The following is a 23,324-nucleotide window of genomic DNA, read 5'->3' on the forward strand; positions in this document are numbered from 1 at the left end:
ATATTAAAATATTTTCAATGATTTCCAATAACTCAAACAGTTGATTACAAGGTCAGCCATAGTGGGGGGTATTCGTACTGCAGTCACGATATGATACCTATTGCAATTCAGGTGCTATGATAAGATTCATATCACGATTCATAACCAGGTCAATATTTACCAAGAAAACAACAGGATAAGGGAATAATTGATACTTTTAGTTTGCGTTTCGTCTGATTTCCTTTGAGATTGGTTTATCCTGAGAGTAAAATATATTAAGTTTGTAGAATTTTATCCATAGGTATTGTTGCAATTTCCTTAGCGGATCAATTCACTGCAGCCACTTGCCGCCATCTTGTATGCTATATGAGGGGCTGCTAGTACAGATTCTACTGTATACACATTGTGATTAAATATTCAATTTACATGCTGACAACGATTTCAAAACTAATCACCAAATGCCCGATTGAGTCCTTCTCTCTCTCTCTCTCTCTCTCTCTCTCTCTCTCTCTCTCTTAGCTTCACTCTTAACCTTATACTGTTTCTACCCCATCAGCACTTTCTTCACCTGTTGAACATTTATAAGTGATTTATTATTAAAGAAGACATTATGTTATACATGTTATTTAGCCTGGGAACTAAAACACTGATAAATGTCAGGAATCTATAAAAACACATGATGTTGTATTGAAACTTGTTTTAAAGTAGAAACACAACAAGTTGATTAATTTCCTGTATCTGTATAACAAGTGTTTATTCTGTATAACCTTTTAGGTCCTGAAGACATAATCCAGATTCTCTATATTTATTAATAGGTTTAAATCTTTACTGTTAGCCTACATTGATGTTTCTTTTCATCCAGGGGGTTTGGATGGTCGAATGGTTAGGGTGTACGCGGTGTGTCATAAGGTCTGTTATGGCGTGGTTTCGATTCCCTGGTTGTACGTGACAAGGAGTAGGGTTACCTAGGTTTAAACCTTTACTGTTAGCCTATGCTGATGTTTCTTTTTATCCAGGGGGTTTGGATGGCTGAATGGTTAGCGTGTACGCGTTGTATCATAATGTCTGTCATTGAATCAACTGTCGTGGTTTTGATTCCCTGGTTGTACGTGACAAGGAATAGGGTCGCCTGTTCAACCTCGTGGATTTTCTCAGGCTCCTCCAGGTTTCCTCCAACTGCTAAAGACCCCCTAGGGTTCAATTTTATTTCAATAATTCACTTGCGCGTAGGGGTCTTTAGCAATGGAAGGAAACCAGGGGACCCGGAGAAAACCCACGAGGTTGGATAGCGACTCTACTCCTTGTCACATATAACCGAGGAATCGAAACCACACCAGACTGAATGACAGACTCCATGATACAACATGCATGCGCTAATCATTCGGTCATTGCCCCCTCCCCCCAAACTTTCATTAATAACGCAGTAGTCAAATTTTATACAAATTGGTTTTAGTTCATTTATAACTATTCCAGTCATTGTTATACGTCCACATTTTGTGGACACTCTACAGTTCACAATTTTTATCTGATTTTGACGAAACTGGAAACATACGTTTATCTGCCAAAGATCTCGGTTCTTTTCGATATTGGTATGTATTGGATCGTAACTTCATTGTACGAAAAAAAATCATGTTTATGGATTCTGGAGGTCACAATTTTTGTCCGATTTTGATGAAACTTAAAATATATCTTTATATCCCAAAGATCTCAGTCCCTTTCGATATTCGCATATTTCAGACCATAACATCTTAGATTATGGCCCCTGATTGTATGAAAATTGCGGGGTTTTTTTTTAGCTTGTTCTCTATCCATCTCTTGCAAAATGTGGGCGTATTTTGCCTGGCAACCGCTGGTTTAATATTTTTAAATATATCTGAAATATTTCAGGTGTAGAAGATCAGTTAATGATAGCAGTACCCTGGGAAACCTCCCAAATAACGGAACTAGATTTAACTTCAACGGAACTATCTACTGATTGTTTAGATAGCGTATTAACAAGATGTCCAGGATTTACATATTTAGGACTTGGTCATTGTGAATTCTTTACAGATAAGGTGAGGGCCAATTTAATATCATGTCTTCAAGGTTTAGTACTAAATGATAAGGCCAGCTCAATTTTTCGTCATAGGTCACGAGATGTAAACAGGGCTAGCACTAATCCCAACCCAAACCTTAGCCCTGGACCTAGCCCTGATTCTTACCCCCTAATCCTAACTTACAATCTCACCAACAATCATGTGCCCTAACCTTATTTACATCCCAGCCACCTTGACAAAAATTGAGCTGGCCTTAACTAATAGATTTAGCCAATTGAATATCATGTTGTCAGAGGTGGATCCACGCTTTTCAGCAGGAACAGGTTCAGTAATTTCCAATCTCCATATTTACACTGTAATCCGGATAATATTTAATCTTGTGTATTTAGCACTAATTTCTTTCACATTCATTCAATATCAAATCTTTGTTTAAAAATTCGTAAAAATCATTTAAAACCACCAAAAATCATCTAATTTGTACTTGTGTCCAGTTCAAAGCTGACTGATTAATTTTGATAATGAGTGTCCAATTTACATGCGTTTAATTTCTCGATCTCTGTTAAAAAATAAACAACCCAATTGATTATTGATCTATAATGATTAATTTTTGAACAGTGGTCAGGAAATTAAATACTTGTAAATTGGACACTCATTAAATAAATTAATCAGTCAGCTTCTAACTGGACACAACTACAAATTAGAAATTTTTGTTGAAAGAAATTAGTGCTAGATACACAAAATTAAATGATACCTGTGTTACAGTGTTAAGTGGTGTAATGAGAATTCTGTAGATGCCATTTTGGATAATTTGATTGCTCAGTGTTTTACAAAGAGATCAATGTGAAAGTAATTAACCCGTTAAGCGTGACGTTTTTTTAAAAACGATAACTACCCCCTATTGTGTGATTAATTTGACAAAGTGACGAAGAACTATGTACTATGTTCTAAGAATAGGTTGGGGAGAATACCTCCAAGGCGTTATATTACGCCCTACACACAGTAAGTGGCAGTTCATGTCCAGGACGTTATATAACGACCTACGCACTTAATGGGTTAATGAGTCATCTATTTATTTTGGGATTGAGGGAGGGGTCATCGGCCCCACTGTTGGGGTGTTGTACTTGATGAATGTCTGATGAGATCAAAATGTTTAAAATGATACAGGACTGTTTTCCTGAGGGGGATTGGATGGCCGAATGGTTAGCACTTGCATGTTGTATCGTAAGGTCTATTATTGAGTCATCTGGCGTGGTTTCGAGCGAATTATTGTAATCAAATTGAACCATATGTTAGTCCCAAAATGTCCTGGTTTCTGTCGAGTTGACATTAAAACCCATTTCTCCATCTCTCTCTCTTTTCTGAAAATGGGGGAATTCCTCTACTTATAGTCTTTGAATCAATTCATTAAAGGTCAGGAAGGGATGAAAAAGATGAAATGCTACTACTCTCTTCGTCTCTCTCTCTATCCCTCTCTCTTCCAACCTCGTGGGTTTTCTCCGGGTCCTCCGGTTTCCTCTAACTGCTAAAGACCCCTACGTGCAAGCAAATTAATGAAATAAAATTAAACCATATGTTAGTCACGAAATGACCTAGTTTGTGTCTAGTGGACATTAAACCCTCTCTCTCTGTCTCTCTCTCTCTCTCTCTCTCTCTCTTTCTCTCAGTTTATATTCATTTGGAGGCATTAACTAGTTAGCTTTGTCTACAGAGGATTTTGTAGCTTTTATGTAAATGAAGCTCTTTCCATCTCACATCCCCATGGAATATAATAACTTCTGTGATTTCTTTCTCATTAATGCATGTGGAATGCACTTGAATAATCTTTCAAAATTATGTAGTCCAATGGATGGTTGTCATTTTCCGATAACAGTTTGTGATTGTCAATCACATTTATAAGGGTTGCGTACTTGATGATAAGCCTTCAGTAAACTTCCAGTATTATTGATACTTCCCTTGTCTGCGAGAAAATATGAACGGTCAGTAGACCTAATATTATTTCAATTAGTAAAATGAAAAAAGCCTGTTGAATTTCAACAATTTCTGTAAATTACTTCCAGAGTTAAGGCCCTTGTTTCAGTTTGTAGAACCTTGTGAACCCTCAAACAAAGAAATTTCCTCCAGAGTTAAGACCTGTGTTGCTATTTGTAGAACCTTGTGAACCCTCAAACGAAGAAAATTATAATCTTATCTGTATGAAATTGTCCTGTAAATGCCCCCAATTACCTACAAAAGAATAAATATGCAACAACCCTTTGTTGACCGCTCAGATGATTTAGCTGCTGTGGGCGTATGTTTCGTTGTCTGGCAACCATTTTAACAGTTGAATATCTACATTTATATCCTAACCGAGGTCCCGTGTATACATTAGAATGCACGTAAAAGATCCCTTGGCAGTTGGAATTCGATATAAGAGTAGGCGATGGTGCCGCTGCCCGGGCAAAATTTCCCTCATAGCACACTGCATGGCCATTTTCATTAGCCCAGTATAGGAGCAGAAAAGTAGGACATTAAACTCCATTCCATTTCATTTCATTTATATCCTATAATTTAGATACTGGAGAGATTAATGGAGAAGGGTAAACTGACTCGTCTACAGGCTATAGATATCAGTCATACACATGCACTGAGTGAGAACACTTTATACCACTTCCTACATAACCATGGTCATAATCTGAGAGGATTGATGTTGGCAGGGAAACCTAAACTAACAGAAAACTTCTGGTTGATGGTCATAAGATACTTGAAGAATATGAGGTGAGTGGGTGTACGATCAAGTTTGATCAAATGTGTATAAAACTTTGTTTTCTGATACTGCTCCCTCCTGGGGGGGGTTGGGTGGTCGAATGGTTAGCACATGCGCGCTGTATCATAAGGCCTGTCATTGAGTCAACTGGCGTAGTTTCAATCCCCGGTTGGACGTGACAAGGAGTAGGGTCAACTCTCCAACCTCGTGGGTTTTCTCTGGGCTCGGGTTTCCTTCCACTGCTAAAGACCCCTTCACGCAAGCAAATTATTGAAATAAAATTTAAAACCATATGTTAGTCCCGAAGTGACCTAGTTTGTGTCATGTGGACGTTAAACCCCATTTCTCTCTCTTTCTCTCTGCTCCCTCCTACCTGAAACAATTATTCACATTCTACAAACAGCGTTGCCCAAATCTTGGTTCGCCTACAGATTCAACTTTATTATCTGTGCCTGCTTACAAGAGACTCAGAGGAAAATCATCTTCCCCTATAAGATCCTGTGTGTACACATTAACGTGCACGTAAAAGAACCCTTGACAGAATTTGAAATAAGAGTAAGCCGTAGTGCCGCTGTCCAGGCAAAATTTCCCTTATAGCACACTGCATGGCATGATGCCCGTCTTCATTAGGCCAGTAGGAGCAAAACAGTAGGACGTTAAACCCCATTTCATTTCAATTGGTTATAATGACAGGCACCAGAGGTTAAGTGCCTGACAAAGCCTGAATCTGTGCCTGACATTGTCAGTGACAGGTGCCTCATTTGTAAAATCAGTAATAAAACTCAATCATCAAAATCCCAAAGAAAACTCAGTGCTTTAGATTAAAAAAAGAGCTACTGGAATATTAAAGGCTTGATACCAGTCAGGAATGCTAAATATGCCCCTTGAAAATCACATCGTCTGCAAGTAATACAAACAAGTCAGCACCAATACTTTTAAGAAAGAATCCTCTTAAAATAACAAAGCCTTGATGCCGTCCAAGGATGCTAAAATCTTCCCCTGACAATCACATCCTCTGCAAACAATAAAAACAAGCAAGCATAAGGTAAAATCTTTTGATGGGCCTCTGATCGAATTCAAGTGAGCGACCATTAACTGTTGATATATGGGTTTTATTTCCTTATTCAAAGATACTTTCTCAAAAAAGTATTTATCGGGTGGTTATTTCCAATAAAAGTATGGCAATTTTGGTTTATGGAAAGTAGAAACATTCAATCTTACTAGAAAAATACTGGATTCCCTGAAAAACACTCATGGAGCGTATACAGGACAAAAATGTCAGGGTTCCCCTAATCGACAGCCCGACGATTAGGGATGTCTGCTCGCTTGACCTCAAAGGTTGCACTCAAAGATTGTCCGATCCTCTCAGCGTAAATGGGCGTTTGATGTATATTTTGATAAACTTGATGGTGAGCTTAAACGTACAACAGTTTCGAAGATAAAAACCACGTAAAAAGACGTGGGCAGTGGATAATCCGAGAATTTAATTAGGTTTTGATATTTATGATAAATGGACAGCGATTAAAGACAACATCTTCTTGTATATGTAATGACTTATCCTCCGACTTCGCACCGGTTGCTAACTTCTTTTCATAGATTTTTTATAGCAGGGGTATTCCCTCGCAAAAACAATATTTTGAGAAGGATTTGAAGCAAAATTTTTGATAGATTAATTAGTTTGTAGGCGGAAACGTATCTTTAAAGGTTCAATTAATCTATTTGAGTACATTGTAGCATGGATTAAGCAGTAAGAAATCACATATTGTCTGATAAATGCTTGATCGTGATTGGTGATTTCAAGTTTCCTCCCACTTCTAAAGACCCCTATGATCAAGCGAATTATTGAAATAAAATTGAACCGTATGTTAGTCCCAAAATGACGTAGTTTGTGTCGAGTGAAGGTTAAACCCCATTTCTCTCTCTGTCTCTCTCTCTCTCTCCCTTTCTGTCTCTCTCTCTCTCTCTCTCTCTCTCTCTCCCTTTCTGAACTCAGGGCATGTTACAGATCTTTGTAGTAATTCATCTGATAACAATTCTGACTGGTTTACTTGTATTATAATCAGGTCAGTAGACCATTATCAGGTTATCTTATTTATATTATGCAAAACTATAATTAGGTTAGTACATGAGTGACAATAAAAAAAACCTTAATTATGTTAAAGATGTTAATCTTCCTATTGCAGATCATTCTTTTGGCCTCAAATATTATATAAATTATTAACAAAAATGTAATTAGTTTAGTACATGAGTGACAATAAAAAAAACTTAATTATTTTAAAAGTTAAAGATGCATTTCATGTATGTAAGAGCTATATCTGGTCTTTCTTTTGGCCTCAAATGTTATATAAATTATTAATTAAACTGTAATTAGGTTAGTACATGAGTAACAATAACAAAAACCCTTTATTACTAAGAGCTAAATTTTCCTATTTAGACATTGATTAACATGACAAGTCCATCATCAACTCTCGAAAAACAGCGGAATGGGCGTGATTTTAAGTAGATTAGAACACATTGGCTATTTATGAGTTTAACCGTTGCTACTAATAAACTTCAAACTTCAAGTCGTACCAAGGGCACGTTAGACATTAATATGGCCACACTCAAGGTAATGGCCGAATGAAGAACTGGAAATCAAGATTATTTATTATTATGGCAATGGAACTTGGAAATGGAGAATATGAACTGTCAATCGGCAAACGTCGGACACAATTTTGATTTTTTCAAAACTTCAAACACTCATAACATTGAACAGAATATAAAGTAATCTATGTTTTTTCTTGCCCTCCAAAAACCATTACACTAATGGTTTTGTAGTTACTGTTTCATTTGTGACACATAGGCCTTCTGTTATCACATGATAGGCCTGCTTTTATCGCATGGGGTTGGGTCTGCACATGGATGGTAGACCAGCCTTTATCACATGGTAGGCCTGCTGTTATCACATGTACATGTGCAAGGGCTTCATGAGATTATAACCGCTTGGTTCTTCAATAACTAATAAGTCTGGAATGGTTCTTCAATCTTTTAATTACTGGAACTTATCTCTTACAAATGACAATAATTCAATACATACAATGTACACTTACAGCACAGTGGATGACCGACGTAGCTGCTACTAAGTCGGGTGACCTAATGACTACCTATTGATGTACATATTCTAACTATAAATGGATAAGCTCAAGTGTTGACATCAAAACATATACTATTCAGGATTATCCCTAGAGACAGTAACATACATAAACAATAATGGATTAAGTACTTAACTCTACCCTGATTGATAACAAACCATGACACATTAAATACTATGTAAAACTGCCTGGTCATTGTGCCTGGTCATAAGATTCACGTTTGGACTGTTAAGTAATTATAGAATATGCATATAGCTATTTATAGTCAGTTTTTATCAACAACATCTTTTCTGATGATACTTAGAGTTTTTAAACCTACTTATCTACTTATGGTAATCAAGGGTCATTGAAGTTCAGGGGAAGTTCATTAGTGATTGCAAGACATCACAAGACAATGTGTTTATTTAGGTCAATTAACTGTTCCTGTTACCCCTATATCTTTATCAGTGTTAGTGCATTGGCAGGCATCTAGTTCAGCACCATTTCTTTATCAGTGTTAATGCAATTGTAAGCATCAAGTTCATGGGAGTTGCAGTACAATGAAAATGACCTGAAAAATTATGTCTTCTATTTAAGTTAAAGTAGCTAAGTCTCTAACTCAATATCATCCAAAATCTTTGACATTGAAAACACAATTTATTTGTCGGTTTAAATCAACATTGATGTTGTGATCTTACCGGGAAAAGATGGCCTTCTGATATCCAATATTTAAGACAAAATAAACATTTTACAATTGGTACACAAATCGTGTACCATAATGCGTTTGTAATTTGTAATAAGGGACTCTAAAAACGAGGCTAGGCATATTCTACAAGTCATTTCAAACGGTGATGCCATATTCTTATCTGGAGAGCAAGCCAAATAAATAATATCGGCGTAGACTGGAATAACCAGATGCTAGAGATTGAAACAGAAACGATTGAATGTAAATCAATTTATATACATTCATATTACATTATTGTATGCATTGCGACCCATTTGTGTCAATTTCTAGGTCCCAAGTATTAGCGACTTAGCTCCTTTAAATTCAGCCACAGACAGCAGCCAGTTTAGGCCACACCAATTTGAAGTTTTGTTTGCCATTTTTAAAGATAATTTGATAATGAAGGTTACTTCCTTGCTCTTCAGGACCCTGAGGACGCGGATAACATGGAAAACTAAAGTTTAAATTGGATTGGCCTTAGTGCAGTGTAACTTTCGATATAAGAGTAGGCTGTAGAGCCACTGTCCAGGCAAAATTCCCTCATTGCACAACGTATGGCATATGCCTGTCTTCATTAGCCAGAGCAGAACAATGGGACGTTAAATCCCATTTCATTTCATTTGATTGTGGTACATGTTGGGGCTTAAATTAGATTATATAATGAAACTAAAGATATAGTAAAGATATTTTTATCTTCTAGTAAGTAGACCTTGATCTTGTTCTAGATAACTTGTGTCATTTTGATGGCTTCATTATTAATATTGAGGGGTGATGGAGGTTAGAGAGAGAGAGAGAGATTAAGCATCCACTCAATGCAAACTAGACTTCATTATTAAAATCTAGGGTTGATGGGCATGAGAGAGAGAGAGAGAGAGATTAAACCTCCATTTAAGACAAACTAGAGTACTTATTAATATCATGTGGTGATGTGTGTTAGGGTCAGTGAGAGATGGGTTAAAGGTCCATTCAAAACAAACTAGATTTAATTATTGATGTCAAGGGGTGATGGGTGTTTAGGGGAGTGGTAGAGAGAGAGATGGGGAGGTAGAGAGAGAGAGAGAGAGAGATGGGGTGGTAGAGAGAGAGATGGGGTGGTAGAGAGAGAGAGATGGGGAGGTAGAGAGAGAGATGGGGTGGTAGAAGAGGGAGAGATGGGGTGGTAGAGATGGAGAGATGGGGTGGTAGAGAGAGATGGGGTGGTAGAGAGAGAGATGGGGAGGTAGAGAGAGAGATGGGGTGGTAGAAGAGGGAGAGATGGGGTGGTAGAGATGGAGAGATGGGGTGGTAGAGAGAGATGGGGTGGTAGAGAGAGAGATGGGGAGGTAGAGAGAGATGGGGTGGTAGAGAGAGAGATGGGGTGGTAGAGAGAGAGATGGGGTGGTAGAGAGAGAGATGGGGTGGTAGAGAGAGATGGGGAGGTAGAGAGAGAGAGAGATGGGTGGTAGAGAGAGAGATGGGGTGGTAGAGAGAGATGGGGTGGTAGAGAGAGAGAGATGGGGTGGTAGAGAGAGATGGGGAGGTAGAGAGAGAGATGGGGTGGTAGAAGAGGGAGAGAGAGATGGATTCACAAGTCAATATAGCATTCTATAATGAATATTTTATTGAATGATGTCACAACACAAGTTGGTGTAAACCTGATATGTGTGAGAAATAAGTTGTGGCTAATTATTTATTGATCTCTATTGTACGATTGATTGATATATACAACTATGAGGGTTGGTGTAATCTCTATTGTATGATTGATATATACAACTCAGAAATTATCAGGGTTGGTGTGATTTTATAGAGTACAAAATACAGTGTGCAGGCTGGAATGATCTTTCCTCTCAAAATTAGCTGGAACAGTATGATTTTATGGAGTACATGATACATTGTGCAGGCTGTGCTGGAATAATCTTTCCTCTCAAAATTAGCCTGATCAGTGTGATTTTCAAAGCACATAGTACGATGTGTAGGCTATGTTGGAATGATTTTTCCTCATAAAATTTGGGACTTGGATGGCCGAATGGTTAGCTTGTGCGTGTTGTATCATAAGGTCTGTCATTGAGTCAACTGGCGTGGTTTTTAAATCCCCGGTTGTACGTGACAAGGAGTAGAGTCGACTGTCCAACCTTGTGGGTTTTCTCCGGGTCCTCCAGTTTCCCCCCACTGCTAAAGACCCCCACGCGCAATCGAATTATTGAAATAAAATTGAACCATATGTCAGTCCCGAAATGACATTGTTTGTGTCGAATGGATGTTAACCTCTCTCTCTCTCTCTCTCTCTCTCTCTCTCAATGAAGAGCTGCTTCCAATTGTACTCTGTCTTGATTAGCCTAATTCGAGCAGAACAGTAGAACATTAAACCCCATTTTATTTCATTTCATTTCCAATTGTATACATATGGGATCTAGTTTGTATCAAGTGAACCTTAACCCCCCCACCCCCCTCTCGCTCTCTATCTCTCTCAAGTGTGATTTTCATATTTCAAAGCACAAAATATAACATGTAGGCCACGTTGGATTGATTTATCTGCAACATTGTCACATAGTGAGTTACATAAAACACCAATTAATCGTAAGAATATCTTTATTGTCATTGACTACAACTTCAAATTATATAATAGATTGTAACTACACATTCATAGTGATTAAAATAAAAGGTCACACTCTAAATGCACTACAGATATTATCAGTTACAAAGAAAGCCATTAATCTAAATTTAGTTTTGTATTGAAGTAAAAAAAATGATAGCTTATCGATCGAGTGTTACTCATAAAATATACAAACAAAATGGCTAATTATCTCGTAATTATAGATGTTGATAAATCAGATACAAAGCCTTTCATCTAAATTTGGTTTTGAAGTGAAAGAGAGAGAGAGAAATGGGGTTTAACGTCCACTCAACACAAACTAGGTCATTTCGGGACTAACATATGGTTTAATTTTATTTCAATAATTCGCTTGCGCGTAGGGGTCTTTAGCAGTGGGAGGAAACCGGAGGACCCGGAGAAAACCCACGAGGTTGGACAGGCGACCCTACTACTTGTCACGTACAACCGGGGATTCGAAACCACGCCAGTCGACTCAATGACAGACTTTATGATACAGCGCGCGCACGCTAACCATTCAGCCATCCAACCCTCCTGGTTTTGAAGTGAAATGATCAAAAAAGATTGATAGCTAATAAAGAGTTACTTTTAAAAATGCACAAACCAAATGACTAATTATCTACAGTGTGCTGTAAATTGATGGTATATATATGGGGGTCACAGTGGCTAAGTGGGTAAGACGCTGGCTCGCTAGCCTGGAGGTCGGGTGTTCGATCGCTGCATTGGCTGAGAAAGTTCATGGGGGCTGGGGGAATTTATCGTGACCGTTTACAAGGAGATGTCGCTGAATAGGAGTGGCTGCTCGTACAGATTCTTCTATATACACAATGTGTAATCATCAAATACCCAGTCGAGTCTCTCTCTCTCTCTCTCCCTCTCTCTTTCTCTGTGTTTTGGTTAAGTGATTTTATGTAATCCCTAAATCTAGAGGGGTTTCATGAGCCCGATTGGTTCAGAAAGTAGAACGTTAAATCCCATTTCATTTCATGCAAATTCATACACATTGTTTATATCCATGAGAGGAAGAATCTTATTTGTTTTCAATGACTTCTTGAATACCTCACATTATGATCTTATACCAACATACGTTTTGTTTATGCCAGCATTAAAAGCTATTTAATTATTTGAGTAGGTAGGTAGCCCCTCAAGATAGACGAATGCTTAGCATGTGCGTGCCGTATCATAAGGTCTGTCATTGAATCAACTGGCGTGGTTTCGAATCCCTGGTGGAACATGGCAAGGAGTAGGGTCGCCTGTCCAACCATGTGGGTTTTCTCCGGGTCCACCGGTTTCCTCCCACTGCTAAAGACCCGTACACGCAAGTGAATTATATAAATAAAATTGAACCATGTGTTAGTCCCAAAATGACCTAGTTTGTGTCGAGTGGACAGTAAACCCCATTTCTCTCTCTCTCCCTCTCTCTCTCTCTCCCTCTCTCTCTCCCTCTCCCTCTCTCTCACTCTCTCTCTCTCTCTCCCTCTCTCTCTCCCTCTCCCTCTCTCTCTCTCTCTCTCTATTGTAATTTTGACTTTTTAACTTTTTTAACTTTTTTAACTACTTAACTCGTTAATTTTTAACTAGTTAGGCCAAATTTTTGACTCCACCCAACCCTGGTGGTGTTCAAAAACTGGTGATATCCGTTCCTTACATGTATCCAGAATGCAGGTTATATAACAACTCTTCCAAATCCTAGCTAGTGTATTAAAGACAAGTAAAACAAAGTTTTGAACTATAAAAAACGAAACAAAATAGGATCTGTGTTTTAATCAAATTGTGTTTTTGTTCTATTGTAATTTTGAATTTTTAACATTTTTTAACTAGTTAACTCATCAATTTTTAACTAGTTAAGCCAAAATTTTGACTTTTTTGTTCTATTGTAATTTTGACTTTTTAGCTTTCTTTAACTATAGTTAATTAGTTAAGCCAAAATTTTGACTCCGTGCAGCCCTGGTATTGATGTTTACTATATTCTGATAGAAAACAGTCTTTACCTCGTTATTACACTTGCACTGTTTTATCTCAGCTATCACTACTAATATTAGATCTACAACACTTACAAACCTACCAACAGCTGTATAATCTATTAGTATATATACCCTTGTACTCTGAATACACCATGAACTACTAACATCAGGTTCAAACTATATCTAACTCATGATAATATCCTTAAATATAGCCTATGGTGGGATTCTTTATTGATCATTGCTTGGTACTTGTAACACAAAATGAAATGAAATCGGGTTTTAACATCCTACAGAGAATGGGTCACTTGTTGCGCTCTATATTAAGGGAGAGAGAGAGAGAGAAATGGGGTTTAACGTCCACTCGAAACAAACTAGGTCATTTTGGGACTAACATATGGTTTAATTTTATTTCAATAATTCGCTTGCGCGTAGGGGTCTTTAGCAGTGGGAGGAAACCGGAGAATCAATGAAATTAATTTAGAAATAGTCTATCAAGCTTGATAGTTGATTAACGTCAATAACAAATGAACATGTGTATTAATAATAAAATATATACCGAACTTTAAATACATAATATTTCACAATTAATGCTATATGTACATGTCGAGTTATACTTTACACCATCACACTATTGTTCTGCTGCGACTGGGCTAATAAAGACGGGTATACGCCATACAGTGTGCTATGAGGGATATTTTTCCTGGACAGCGTAGCTACGGCCCACTCTTGTATCGAATTCCAATGCCAAGGGATTTTTTACGTGCATGCCAATATGTACACACAACCTCAGTTTTTTGTACCATCCAAATGACTAGACAGCTGTCCTTGTCAGGCCCTCCATCCTGCACCACTGACAAGGGAAAACCATGCCGGCAAATGCCTGTAAGACATCCGTAAAAGTGTTATTATGAATGTATATCTAACTGTACCAATACCAGACTAGAATACTTGCCAAATTTTATTCCTGCTAATATAGAATCTTGTACAAATAACTAAGTCAGCAGTTCAATAACTTCTGTAAAATGTTGACTTTGTCTCTATACATTATAACAAATGTACGGGCGAAATCCCATTACTGATCTGAACATCCTCAAGATGGATAATCGAGACTTAGTCTCGGTTGTCAAGTAACACTGCTGCGATAATAAATGATGTGCGCTACATCTTCAAACAGTCATAACTTCACCCAGAGAGAGAGAGAGAGAAATGGGGTTTAACGTCCACTCGACACAAACTAGGTCATTTTGGGACTAACATATGGTTCAATTTTATTTCAATAATTCGCTTGCGCATAGGTGTCTTTAGCAGTGGGAGGAAACCAGAGGACCCGGAGAAAACCCACAAGGTTTGACAGGCGACTCTACTCTTTGTCACGTACAACCGGGGAATCGAAACCCCGCCAGTTCAGATTTAGCTCTTGCATAATGTGTGTTTAAGAAAGATGGAGACTTGTGCCAACCTGCTTAAAGAATAAAGCTGTATAAACGACATAACATTTAGTTGTAAATCCGATCGCGGAGAGAACACAACAACAAAGTCCAGTAGTACTACACCACACTACCTGAATCAATGACAGACCTTAAGATCTAAAGCGCACATTAAGCCACCCAAGCCACTCGTTCTTACAATAAAATCCTGTTACAAAGTCAGTGCGAAGGTATTTAAAGATACTTTCCCAGACAAGAATTTATCAGGTGGTTATATATTATCAATAAAAGTATGGCAATTTTGGTATAAATGGAAAGTAGAAACATCCAATCTTACTAGAAAAATACTGGATTCTCTGAAAAACACAGGACAAAAATGTTCGCGTGACATCAAAGGTTGCAAGCAAAGATTGTCTAATCTCTCAGCGAAAGTGATAAACTTGATGGTGAGCTTAAACATACAACAGTTTCTGAGATAAAAAAAAACATAGAAAAAGGTGTGGGCAGTGAATAATCCGAGAATTTAATAAGGCTTTGATATTTATGATAAATGGACAGCGATTAAAGAAAATATCGTCTTGTATATGCAATAATTTCTCCTCCGGCTTCACACCAGTTGCTAGGTAGCACGTAAGCCAAGTCACATGACACAAAAATATGAGTTCTTTGAATATGTGTTTTTAGTCCCAAATATATCATCAAATCTCCCAGTTTGTACGCAGGATTTGATTCCCTGGTTGTATGTGACAAGGAGAAGGGTCGCCTTGTCCAACCTTGTGGGTTTTCTCCGGGTCCTCCGGTTTCCTCCCACTGCTAAAGACACCTACACGCAAGCGAATTATTGAAATAAAATTGAACCATGTGCTAGTCCTGAAATGACCTAGTCTGTGTCGAGTGGACATTAAACTCTCTCTCTCTCTCTCTCTCTCTCTATGCGGGAAGGTATCTTAAAGATATCCTATTAAAAACTGTTCTCTTAATTTGCTTATATAGTAATTAACGGAGAATAATGATTTACCGCAATATAATATCATCTTTAATTAACTCAGTGTCTTAGACAGACACATGGCTTTACCAAAATGGCCAACGGTTATTAAGCTAAAGGAAATAAAAACGTGATAATTAATTGAGAACCATTATGTTGTTATTTAATAATATTGAAAGACAGAATATGAAAGAGAATATTGATTTAGGTTTAATGAGAATGGGTGATATGGCGAGAAAATAGACATTACACGATCATAATATGTGAAGAAATAGATGTTATATTAGTATTTTTTTCTTTCATAGAAACCATTATGTTGCAATGTTATGTTATGGAATCGATTTAAACATACATTGTGTAAGAGCTAAATCTGCCTATTGCAGGTCTTTATTTAGGCTTCAAATGTGATAGAAATTATTAATAAGACATTTATTCATATGACAAGATTATAATTAACTCGCTAGATTTAAATGGATTTAATTTTGGAATTTTGAATATTATTCACTATATCTTGATGTCCGATTGGGCATATTCCTGGTCGGACAATTTCGTCAATTTGGAAAATAGCGACGGACATGTCCGGAATATACATATAGATATTATTTAGACATTTATTAACATGACAAGCCTTTAATCAACTCACTAGACCGTCGGATTTAAAAATTTGACAATAAAATAGTTAATTGATTGTCAGGTACCATTGCTACAATGATAAACAAACGAAGCTATATCTTCAAATATATTCATTTCTCTTTGTCTATTTTTAAACGTCAACTGGCATGGTTTCGAGAGAGAGAGAGAAATAGGGTTTAATGTCCACTCGAGGTTTGGACAGGCGACCCTACTCCTTGTCACGTACAACCAGGGATTCGAAACCACGCCAGTCGATGACAGACTCTATGATACAGCGCGCACGCTAACCATTCAGCTATCCAACCCCCCGTGTGGTTTCGAATCCCCAGTTGTACGTGACAAGGAGTAGTGTCGCCTGTCCAACCTCATGAGTTTTCTTCCAGTCCTCTGGTTTCCTCCCACTACTAAAGACCCCTACGCGCAAGCGAATTATTGAAATAAAATTAAACCATATTTTAGTCCCGAAATGACCTAGTTTGTGTAGAGTGGACATTAAACCCCATGCCACTTTAAGTGGAATTCTATTAAAGATGGGTTCCCCCGTACAAACTGGGTGATTTAATGGTATATATGGACCAAAATCACATTCAAACTAATTAATTTGTCATAATTATGCTTCAAATCCTTCTCAAACATTGTAATTGTGAAGGAATGCCCTGCTATTAAAATTTGATCAAACCAGGTCATGTTTACGTCACGTCTTGGGAGTCAGAGGAGAATTCATTGTATACATAAGACGATGTTGTCTTTAATAGCTTACTATTTATTATAAATGTCGAATCCTAATTAAATTCTCGGATTATCCACTACCCGCGTCCTTTTCCGTCATTTTTATCTGAGAAAGTATTGTACGTCTAACTCTTCATAAAGTTGATCAACTTGTACATCAAGCGCTCAATGTTCGCATGTGACTATTGACATCACGCGTGCAGAAGTTCCTAATCGTCGGGCTGTTGATTAGGGGAACCCTTACATTTTTGTCGTGTATACGCTCCATGAGTGTTTTTCGGGGAATCCAGTATTTTTCTAGTAAGATTGGATATCTCTACTTTCCATATATACCAAAATTGCCATACTTTTATTGGAAATAAAATAAATTTAAAGAAATAACCCATCTTTAAATTTACTTTAAATACTATTAAGAGGAATTTCATTAAATCTGATTAAATTTATTTTATATACAATTAAGAGGAATTTTTCAGACAAGTGATAAAACTTTTTGTTATATAATATAAGCTTAGACTGGATCTAAAATAGGGGTCACGATAGCTAAGTAGGTAAGACACTGGCTTGCTAGCATGGAGGTCGGGTGTTCGATCCCTGCATTGGCCAAGAAAGTTCATCCTGATTTTCCATCATGGTTCCCCCTTGTCAGTGATGCAGGACGGAGGGCCTGACAAGGACAGCTGTCTAGTCGTTCGGATGGGATGAAAAACTGAGGTCCTGTGTACACATGGGCGTGCAAGTAAAAGAGCCCTTGACAGTTGAAATTCGATATAAGAATAGGCCGTAGTGCCGCTGTCTGGGCAAAATTTCCCCCATAGCACACTGTATGGCGATTGCCTGTCCTCATTAGCCCAGTTCGGAGCAGAACAGTAGAACGTTAAAACCTATTTCATTTCATTTCATTTGGATCTAAAATAGTTGGCTTTATTGGCTTTACTTAAAATAGCCATGGAACTAAGCTAAATTGATCAGCTAACTGTATTATTGACATCTTGAAGGCATTTCTCTCTCGACTGACTGAAACGACAGTAAGGAACAGTCAATTTGTGTTGGCAAATGAAATAGTCGTGTGGGGAATACAGAATGACAAGTGTATGGTAACATGATTATGATAGTTTTACACGGTGTCAAGTTGTAATTACATTTTCACCCTCGACTAATTTGTAGTCTTCCCAAGAAATTGCTATTATCGATTTAAAATGCTGACGAAGCTATGCACTCGACAGTCAAATTTATTGATTATTATAAGCAATGATCTCCTAAATCGTGAGGGGGGGTTGGATGGCCGAATGGTTAGCACGTGACGCTGTATCATATGGTCTGTCATTGAGTCAACTAGTGAGGTTTCGATTCCCTGGTTGTACATGACAAGAAGTAGGGTCGCCTGTCCAACCTCGTGAGTTTTCTCCGGGTCCTCCGGTTTCCTCCCACTGCTAAAGACCCTACACGCAAGTGAATTAGTGAAATAAAAATGAACCATGTGTTAGTCCCAAAATGACCTAGTTTGTGAAATGTACTCAAATTGCTTTTTTAACATTTAATTAAGAAAAACAAACCCAATATGAATGATCTGCCAGCTGAAATATAGTCAGTTTGCTTATTTAACATTTACGTTAAACATACATTATACAAGTGCTAAATCTGCCTATTGCGGGTCCTTCTTTAGGCCTGAAATGTTATCTAAATTATTAATTAGATATTAATTGACTTATCCAGACCATAATCAACTCTCGATGTCAACGATGGCCCCGATATTTAGCAGATTTAAATACGTTTTGCGGTTGATGTGGTTAACATAGAAATGGATAATCAAGACTTTGTTTATTATTGTAATAATGGTAGCAATGATATGATAATTGGGGCTAGACTGTAATAGATTCGTCGATAACTAGTCTCAGAGTGAAGTAATTTGACTGAAATTTTCAGCATATTCTATTTTCATTATCTTTATCTTAATTATTATAACGAGAACTGTCAGCTCTTGATCTAATTTTACCTAAACCAAACCAAAATATCAAGGGTAGATATTCACTCATCTTGGATATAATGGGATTAAAAAAAGACCCACCAAAAAATTTTACCCAACACTTATGTGTGGCGCTGGCTTGTTTGTCTCGTCTGAAGAGAGAGAGAGAGAAATGAGGTTTAAGTCCACTAAAAACAAACTAGGTCATTTTGGGACTAACATAATATGGTTTAATTTTATTAATAATTCGCTTGCACGTAGGGATCTTTAGCAGTGGGAGGAAACCGGAGAACCCGGAGAAACCCCACATGGTTGGACAGGTGACCCTACTCCTTGTCACGTACAACTGGGGATTCATGCCAGTTGACTCAATGGCAGGTCTTATGACACAACATGCACGTGCTAACCATTCGGCCATCCAACCCCCCTTGTCTCGTCTGAAGAGGATGTCGAATGTTGAGAAATTTTCATTTTGTCATATCTTTGTAAATACTGCAGAGAATTGATCTCTTCTTGGGTTGATATTCCGATTAGAGATCATCTTTCACCATATGGTAGTTTGCTAGGTGTCCAGTATGCTGTAATGATAATTTTTAAATTCCCTATATTTTATTTTGACAGAGTTTGTGTTCTTGGAACAGCTAATGGATGGTTTTTAAAGATGCAGAGTCGAGTGCATGTTGATCAGATAGTGGAAGCCTTTGCTCAACAATGTCCGTACATGTCAAGACTAGAGATACAGTGGGATCCAGATACTATCCGATACAGCGATAAAAGTAGCAAATTTATTGATCATTTAAGGTAATTCAATTTTTGTTTTGTTTATTTCACAGAGAGGATCTACAGTGGCTCAGTGACCATGACTCTTGATTCACTAATGAGCAGGTCTTGGGATCAATACTGGTGATGACCCCAAAAGTTCCCCCGTGTCTGGGGATCACAGTGGCTAAGTGGGTTAGACGCTGGCTTGCTAGCCTGGAGGTCGGGTGTTCGATCCCAGCATTCGACAGAGAAAGTTCATCCCGATTTTCCAGCGTGATGCAGGACAAGGACAGCTGTCTAGTCGTTCGGATGGGATAAAAAACCGAGGTCCCGTGTATACATTGGCGTGCACGTAAAAGATCCCTTGACAGTTGGAATTCGATATAAGAGTAGGCCATAGTGCCGCTGTTCAGGCAAAATTTCCCTCATAGCACACTGTATGGCGTATGCCTGTCTTCATTAGCCCAGTTCGGAGCAGAACAGTAGGACGTTAAACCCCATTTCATTTCATTTCATTTCCCCTCTGTCTGTGGTGCATGACGATGATGAACACAGATAGAAGCCAAAATATATATATATATATATATAATCCATTGGTGGATAACCTTACAAGAGTTGTCTCCCATTAATTGATCAGAATTATTCTACTATTCTACATTACCTGGACATTGTATGAGGATTCAGTTGGCAATACAAAAATACAAGAAATGGGATTTAACTTCCTACTTCTCTACTCCAACTGGGCTAAAGAGGACAGGCATATGCCATACACTGTGCCATGAGAGAATTTTACCCGGACAGCAGTTCTACTGTATTTCGAATTCCAACTATCATGAGTTATTTTATGCACATGCCAATGTTTTTGCGTCATCCAAACAACTAGAGACTTTGATAGGCATGTATCTGAATTCTGAAGTGGGAATTCATGACAAAAATCAGCACTCAAAAAACTAATCTTCCATCCAATTGGGAAAAAGAAATTGATGTGCAGAGATATGTGCCAGGGGTACGAGACTGCCTCAAGCTTGGTGATTAAAGGAGCTAAATCGCTAACATTTGGGACCTAGAAATTGACAATAGTGGGTCGCAACGCATACAATAATGTAATATGAATGTATATAAACTGATTTACATTCAATGGTTTCCGTTTTTACTCAAATTTTAAATCAGTTATGTTCGACGAAATAAGCCAGCAGTGTAAATTTCTAGCGTCTGGTTATTCCAGTCTACAAACGCCGTTTGAATTGATGCAATGTGTCTAGTCTCGTCCCTGAAGTCTCTTATTACAACTGGGGCTGAAGCGCATTATGGTACACGATTCGTGTACCAATGTTAAAAAAATTATTTTATCTTAGATATCGGATATCAGAAGCTCATCTTTTCCCGGTAAGTTTACAACATCAATGTTGATTTAAATTTACCAATAATTCGTGTTTTCGATGTCGAAGATTTTGGAGGATTTTGAGTTACGGACTTAGGTCCTTTAATTATTGTGAGAAATAATTTTTGCATCATTTAACGGTAGCACAATTTGAGTTAGACCCTGAACATGTAACCGACTTTTTTAATTTTGTGACGGGAAATTTATTAATAAAATCAAATTTGTGCCTGATATAAAGGTGCGTGACAAAGCTTAAATTTGTGTCTGTGACATTAGCCTTATTTCCAGGCTTATAGATTTCAATCTGATTAAAATACAGATCTATATTTTGTTTCGTTTTTTATACGTCCACATTTTCAGATCTTTATTTTGTGGGGTTTTTTTTATACTTTAGATGACCTCCACTACATGAAGATCTGACTGGTTGTAGTGGGAGGTCATGTCAGACATTTGATTAACCAGTCAGCTTTGATGTTTCTAGTGGGACACAAACAGTTCTGTGCACTGCACACCAAGAACTTGTCGCAACAGACCGTTTCATTAGCTAATCCCTCACATCAACCAGAACGCGGGTTATATAACAACTCTTCCAGATCCTAGTGTTGTACAGACAAGTAAAAGGAAATTTTGACCTATTAAAAATGAAACGAAATAGGATCTGTGTTTGAATCAGATTGTATAGAATGTACGTTAATGATAATTCGTTTTGCTTTCAGGTTGCGATGCCCTCACTTACGATCTTTTAGTTTAAGCGATGGTGAATATTATGAAATGGTCAAGTCTAACTTTGAAAGAGCGGATCGACAGAAGGTTGTTAGAACAACAACTAATTATACAACTAGTATTGTTTGTTTATTAAACAATTACAGAGATTTATTATTCAATTGAAAAGGTAGGTTTAAAGGAGCTAAATCGCTTATATTTGGGACCTAGAAATTGACACAAATGGGTTGCAGCGCATATAATAATGTATTAGGAATGTATATAAACTGATTTACATTCAATCGTTTCTGTTTTTCTGTAATTTTAAATCAGTTATGTATTACTTGGTTTGACTGAAAGTAATATTTTGGAGAAGGGTTGGATGGCCGAATGGTTAGCACGTGCGCATTGTGTCATAAGGTCTGTAATTAAGTCGGGGGGGGGGGGGGTGGTGGATGGCCGAATGGTTAGCATGTGCGCGCTGTATCATAAGGCCTGTCATTGAGTCAATTGGCATGGTTTCGACCTCGTGGGTTTTCTCCGGGTCCTCCGGTTTCCTCCCACTGCTAAAGACCCCAACGCGCAAGCGAATTATTAAAATAAAATTAAACCATATGTTAGTCCCAAAATGACCTAGTTTGTGTCGAGTAGACATTAAACCCAATTTCTCTCTCTCTGTCATTGAGTCAACTAATGTGGTTTCGATTCCCCAGTTATATGTGACAGTTGGGACACGATTACTTTAATTTTAATTAAGTTAGAGTGATGAAACTTGGTGTATAGTTTCATTACATCAATACCATGACTAAGTTTGATATTGAGCATTTTCGGCTCAGGATAAGCAGAGCTAAGCAATTTCATTGGTCGATGCTTTTGGACAAAATACCTTTTGATTCTAACCAAAGGAGAGTGATGAAACTTGGTGTATAGTTTCACTCACTACCAGGTACTTCAAAACCTGACTGAGTTTGATCGTGAACATTTTCTGCTTAGACAAAGCATAGATAATCAGTTTGATTGCTCGATACTTTTGAAAAAGATAAATGTTTAATTAATTAATATTTGTCATCTATTTATTTTGGTGGGGGACATCAGCCTCACTTTTGGCTTGTTATCTTACAGGGGGTCACGGTGGCTAAGTGGGTAAGACGCTGGCTCGCTAGCTGGAAGTCCGGTGTTCGATCCCTGCATTGGCCGAGAAAGTTCATCCATATTTTCCGGCTGGTTCCCTCTTGTCAGCGATGCAGGACAGAGGACCTGACGAGGAGAGCTGTCTAGTCGTTCAGATGGGACGAAAAACCGAGGTCCCGTGTACACATTAGCGTACACGTAAAAGATCCCTTGACAGTTGGAATTCAATAAAAGTGTAGGCTGTAGTGCTGGTGCCCGGGCTAACTTTTCCCTCTCATAGCACACTGTATGGCGCATGCCCGTCTTCATTATCCCAGTTCGGAGTAGAACAGTAGGAAGTTAAACTCCATTTCATTTAATTTCATTGTTATATTACAGATAGGAAGTTTTACCACCATGCTACGAGTGTAGTATAGTGTTGTTTATTATGCACAAGTTATTGATGACTGAGTATTGTTATATTAC

General features: G+C 37.8%; 1 protein-coding gene across 2 annotated transcripts in view; it reads left to right on the forward strand.

Annotated features, from left to right (window-relative positions):
• The window catches only part of LOC126815895 (F-box/LRR-repeat protein fbxl-1), a 109,194-nt gene that overhangs the window by 80,968 nt on the left and 4,902 nt on the right, over nt 1–23,324 (forward strand). For both annotated transcript variants that reach the window (XM_050541935.2, XM_050541934.2), the window contains exons 4-7: nt 1,867–2,033; nt 4,567–4,769; nt 19,505–19,684; nt 21,743–21,918. In XM_050541935.2, the coding sequence (XP_050397892.1) occupies nt 1,867–2,033; nt 4,567–4,769; nt 19,505–19,684; nt 21,743–21,914 (722 nt within the window). In that variant the 3' untranslated portion in view covers nt 21,915–21,918. The remainder of the gene's footprint in view (nt 1–1,866; nt 2,034–4,566; nt 4,770–19,504; nt 19,685–21,742; nt 21,919–23,324) is intronic.

The sequence above is a fragment of the Patella vulgata genome, chromosome 3 (assembly GCF_932274485.2).
Source record: "Patella vulgata chromosome 3, xgPatVulg1.2, whole genome shotgun sequence".
NCBI classification, from domain to species: domain Eukaryota; kingdom Metazoa; phylum Mollusca; class Gastropoda; family Patellidae; genus Patella; species Patella vulgata.